This window comes from Bos javanicus, chromosome 29 (assembly GCF_032452875.1).
Source record: "Bos javanicus breed banteng chromosome 29, ARS-OSU_banteng_1.0, whole genome shotgun sequence".
NCBI lineage: Eukaryota > Metazoa > Chordata > Mammalia > Artiodactyla > Bovidae > Bos > Bos javanicus.
The window spans coordinates 26761746-26767435 of NC_083896.1; the positions used below are offsets into that span (position 1 = coordinate 26761746).

At 47.5% G+C, this 5690-nt stretch overlaps 1 protein-coding gene across 1 annotated transcript; it reads left to right on the top strand.

Moving 5' to 3' along the window:
• The first annotated feature begins 1445 nt into the window (after window positions 1-1445).
• LOC133241140 (serum amyloid A-3 protein-like) lies at window positions 1446-5487 on the top strand. Its single transcript, XM_061406263.1, has 4 exons — window positions 1446-1554; window positions 2115-2206; window positions 4676-4814; window positions 5204-5487. Exons 2-4 carry the CDS (start codon window positions 2116-2118, stop codon window positions 5367-5369), a joined length of 396 nt encoding a protein of 131 aa, XP_061262247.1. The 5' UTR covers window positions 1446-1554; window position 2115; the 3' UTR covers window positions 5370-5487.
• Window positions 5488-5690: the final 203 nt, after the last annotated feature.

Genomic DNA, 5690 nt, shown 5'->3' on the forward strand with positions numbered 1-5690 from the left:
TGCACAATCTAGGAAAATTCGATGTGAGTGAAGAATAACACTGTTGTTTTGTACCGGGGTCCAGCCCCGGTTGGATACAGGGATTCCCTCGGGAGGATGGCGTCGGCGACTGAGAGGAATAGAGAAAGAGATAAGGAAAGAATTTTGCAGTTAAGAAAATAGAGGAGAGAAAAGAGACTGATATTCCTTGGTTTATGCAGAAAGCCAATAAAGCCCCAGCATGGGACTCGCTATGTTCACGTAGGCCACAGGCACCCTCTCGAATAGCTGAAGGTGCCCGACCTTAGGCATCTTCTCAAGTGGGTCTTAGAAGCCCAGGCAGGAAAGTGAACACAGAGGGCCCCTGTGCTCCAGGGAATCAGCCTGAAAAGGAAAAGGAAAGAGAAAGAACAACATGGGGAGACCAAGCTTCGGTGAGCAAGGCCTGTAGCTTTATTTTCAAAGGGAGCTTATATACCTTAAGTTGTGCATAGAGGATAATAGGGGGTGTAAAATCACACAAAGTCAGCAGTCTTTGATCTTTATTGAGACCAGGCTTTCTTTTCTGCAAACTTTTCATATACAAATGGTTTAGGTAATTTATATCATCTTCTGGCCAGAAGGCCTGTTAACATTTTATGACTCTGATAAAGGTTTGTCAACCATAAGACTTATTTTCTCTAAGAGTAATTATTTTAATTTTGGCGCCATCCTCTGAAGGTGTTAGATAAAGTTGCATTCCTATAGGGCAGAGGAGCAATGGGTTTACAACAAGGAAAGAATTTATTACCTTAAGGGGTCTAAAGTTGTTAGCACCAAGGCCACTACTTATTTTTTCTATATACCAACTATATTAATTAATACACTTCCAAGGATACAATACAGGGGATGTGGAAACTTGGCAGCAAGCATTGGCTCAACAATGAAATCTTCTACTAGTTCTATTCTAACAATTTCTAACTCTCCGAAAGGCTCTATACTATTTGAATATCTTAAGCTTCCTGTGCCTCTCGTGGTTGGGAGGCTATAAACAATCATATGCGTAGCTGTAGGAGTCCAGGGAAACCTGTCAGGCAAGTTAGAGAGCCATCTGGGGGGTTTGGATTGAAACATTCCTATTATGCCCAGGAGGCTAATTAACTAGAGCTCTAAGCTGATTTCCTTCAGAGAAAGGTGATTGGGGAATAGCCCCCCGTTGATGTCAGAGGAGTTGGTGAAAGTCGTAAAATAGTAAAACAGACAGATTCTGGTTTTGGGGTAGACGCTCAGGCAGATTCGGGGTGGGGGGCCCTCAGGTCCTGACTCGCCTTTGCATATCAGGCCTCTCCGCATGACCTTTGTCATGGGTGGGAACTCCCATGCTGGCTCCCGGAAGTTTTGGATACTGTGTTCTGGTCAGGAGGGATTTTCCAAAATTTCTTTCCTTATTTCTTTTTTTTTTTTTGGCTTCCACCCCATTTCTCATTTGCTCCACTGGCCGAGTGAGAGTATATAAAGCACCGGCCCCGTCTCCCAGGCAGGCAGTACAGGCAGCTCAGCTTCACCAGGAGCTTCAGCAGGAAGGCACGGCCACAGGTGAGGTGCTAGAACTCTCCAACACTTTTCCTCTTCGGAGACTCTCTCTTCAGCAGCATTCTTGTGCTGCAGCCCAACTCTGCTTCCTTCCTGAATCTACTGTTCTGACCATTAGAATCCACCAGATTGAGCACTTCAGGGAGTAGGGCTCGCCTTGTCTGCATCTTCTGTGCAGGCAGCGATGGGGTGAGCACGCAGGCCACAGACAGCTGTGCCTTGTTCACCTCATCTCGTATCACAGAGAGGCAGCATGAACAGACTCCTCTTGCCTTTGGGAAACTTGCAGTGCAGCCGGGTCTCAGGGCTGATAGAGGATGACTGGACTGGAAAGTGGTTTATGCTAAAAGCCTGTTGCAATCCTTCACACAGGAAATCATTGGGATTCCAAGATTTCATATGGAAATGAGAGCTGGATCCTCTGTGTTACAACCTATCATCCATCTATCTATCAAGATAAAATTCAGAGGGATTTATGTTTGGAATGTAATAGTGTATCCACATTACAACTCAGCCCCAAGACCTGTCATTCTTGGTTGATTCCACTCATCTCTCTGTTGCAGGATGAACCTTTCCGCGGGCATCATTTTCTGCTTCCTGATCCTGGGCGTCAGCAGCCAGGGATGGGGGACATTCCTCAAGGAAGCTGGTCAAGGTAAGGACCAAAGGATGGGCCAGGGGAGGCTGTGTCTGCTTCCCCAGGATTGACCTTAGCAGAGGACACATCCCCACAGGGCAAAGGCCACAGGTGGGCCGAAAAGGAGCTTAGGTTTCATGGTAGCTCTTCCCGAAGCTTTCCTGGCCAGCTTTGCACTCTTTTTGGGCATCCCCAAGCTCAAGGTCATATAAAGTTTGAGTCTGTACTTTCAGCTGGAGTGAGGAAGACATCTGGGGGGCGGGGTGCATGTTCCCAAAATACCAGTAAGGCTCTGCTGTCCCCTCGTGGGCAACTAGAGATGGCTCATTTCCAAGTCTTCTATAGCAAAGAAGTGGGTGCAACCACTGAATACTTATAACGAAAATACCTGATTTTTTAGTAGCTGCTCAGGACTGTCTAAGAGCTTTATGTGCAGGAATCGACTCGTTTTCCCCCTCAGGGTTTAATCCTTGAGTCCTGCAATGTAGGGACCATTACCCCTTATCAGAGAACCTGCTGCCCCAAGAGATTAAGATAGGGTCCAACATCCTCCAGCAGAGCAGGATTGAACCCAGCATCCTGAGACCTTGCTGTTAACTTTGGCCCTTCTACTGCCTCCCAGACAAGAGTACATGTGGAGGGTGAGGGGTCTGTAAACACGTGTCCTGCTCTTTATCTGAGCAGATGGGAGAGAGTGGGGGTTGCTGCCTTTGGAAGGAAACCCGATAGAGCTCCCCTCCCCACAGTAAATGGCAGCATGAGTTTCCTTGATGATGGTTCTGCTGAGGCTGAGACCTGGCGAGAATCCTATAGCAGGAGACATAGACCTCACTAGCCAGAGCAAACTGGCCATAATTTATTTCCCAAAACTATTTGGTGTTATTATTTTTCTGTGATAATTGCTGAATAATTGTTTTAAGAGTTTGTTCTTAATTCCATCTGAATTCACACAGGCCCAGATAAAAGTATCTTTTCGTCTCTTAAGTCAGTGTTGTTCAAGGATGACTTGCATGAGAATCACCCGTGGTCTGGGGTGGGGGGCTTTGTGGAATGCAGGTGCCTGGATCCATACATGGTCCCTTCCCTGAACCACAGTCCCTGGGGCTCTCTGCAAATCTGTCCATTATTGAGCACCCCACTTGATTTTGTGCACATACAGACAACACTACCTTGTTTTGCACCCAAGGGACAAATATGTCGTGCATTTGGAAGCACTTATTGAGCAACTCTAGACTCCAGGGAACTATTTAAATCTGTAATTCAGGGTGAATAGCTATAGTAAAAATATACTCTTCAACAAAACTACAACCTTCCCTTGTTGCTCAGACGGTAAAGCGTCTGCCTACAATCTGGGAGACCCAAGTTCGATCCCTGGGTCGGGAAGATCTCCTGTAGAAGGAAATGGCAACTCATTCCAGTACTTTTACCTGGAAAATCCCATGGATTGAGGAGCCTGGTGGGCTACAGTCCATGGGGTCGCAAAGAATCAGACACGACTGAGCGACTTCACTTTTTCAACAAAACGATTTTTCTGAACACCTGAAATAGCTAATACCTAAAATAAAGATAAGTTATCTCACAGAGATATTACATGAACTATGATTATAATCCATGTTATATTTTCCTCTTTTCCCTAATGAGCTAATCTTTTAAACCTTTGTCATTTTATTCTATCTAGGTTGGGTTTTCTGCCCATCCTCCCTGATCTTCATCCTACTTTAGTTCCTTCATTTATTTATTTTTTGCCTTACTTTTCTGAGGACCAGAGAGGTGATAGTATAGTGAGCACTGACAATGTTCTATAAACCCAACCTGTATTTCCTCAGTTCTTCTACATAACCACCCTGACGGAGGCATTACTCCTCCATTTTACTGGAGAGGACACTGAACTTTAGAGCTGGTGGGTCAGTTGCCCTTTTTCTGCATCTGATTACCCTGTTTCTTCAAAGCCCTCTTAGGGAGCTCACCTTTATCACCTGCTGATTTAATTCTGACGGGTGCCCATGTGCAAACATGCCCTGAGTATTCAGATGTACTCAGGCCCGAGTTAGTCCCCAGGGCTGGATTTCTCCCCTTGACCAGGCTGGGAGTATCCTATATCCACAGCCTTTCTCAGTATCGTCCTTCTTCTCAAGCTCTGGTCAGAGCCTCTCCTGCATCTTTCCAGGTGGAGGTTCATTGTATAAACAAATATCCCTTAAAGAAAGAGCATTGACCTGTTCTTCACAGACATCACACACCTCCAGAAACAAAGTTCCAACAGACTTAGAATGAAATCAAACAGAATAAACCTTGCGCCAAGTGTGATACTGTCAACTTCAGATCAGGGAAGTAAGTGAGAAGTAAAGAAGTATTCATTTCAAGCCAATAAAATAATCTCCAAGGGCTTGGTCGAAGGCTGAAACCTAGAATCAGTTGGAGGAAATTATTTATTTCTCTTTCACCAAACACGATCAGATTCATGTCATCATTTTGTTTTCCTCCCAGGGGCTAAAGACATGTGGAGAGCTTACCAAGACATGAAAGAAGCCAACTACAAGGGTGCAGACAAATACTTCCATGCCCGCGGAAACTATGACGCTGCCCAAAGGGGACCGGGGGGCGCCTGGGCTGCTAAAGTGATCAGGTACCAGGGTCCCTGGGGATGCAGGGATGGGTGAGCAGAGCTTGGCTGCCTAGGACAACCTGGAAGGGCCAAGCCTTGGAGACCTTTCCTGTAGTCTGTGTGCCCTCCTCCTCTTACCCACCTTCCTGCTCTGTGCCCACTGTGAGGTCTGAGGGGCTGAAGAGCAGAGCAACTTGGTGGGACAGGCGACTCTCCACCCTCCCTCTATGGGTGCTGTTCACCCAGCACAGGGCTGAGGTGGGCTGAGCCCGAGGAGCCTCAGGGTTGTAGCCCCTCTTTCCCTGGCTCCTCTCAGAGTCATTGATCCCTTGGAAAGAGGAGAGATGGGGAGGGTGGGGCTGTGGCTCATAGTCCTGGATTAATCCCCTCCCTGCCCTCTTCCTTTCCAGTAACGCCAGAGAGACTATTCAGGGAATCACAGACCCTCTGTTTAAGGGTATGACCAGGGACCAGGTACGGGAGGATTCGAAGGCCGACCAGGCTGCCAACGAATGGGGCCGGAGTGGCAAAGACCCCAACCACTTCAGACCTGCTGGCCTGCCTAACAAGTACTGAGCTGCCTCTCTCTCTGCTCAGGAGATGGGGCTGTGAGTCCCCAAGGACAGGGACACTGACCTAGAGAGTTCTCTGTCCTCAGAAGGAAGCAGATCTAATAAATGCTTAAGAGATGGAATACTGAGACTGTGTGTCATTCTTGGTATAAGGACAGCCTGTTAGTTCCAGGACTGATGGCCGGACACCGACGTGAAGGCTGAGCCTGTGCCTGTGTGTTTGGTTCTGGCACACAATCTCAGCATCATTCAGGACAGACGCCCTCTGCAGCCTTCCCTAATCAGACCCGCCCCCTCCCCAGACCCCTCTGGTGACACGGGGGCC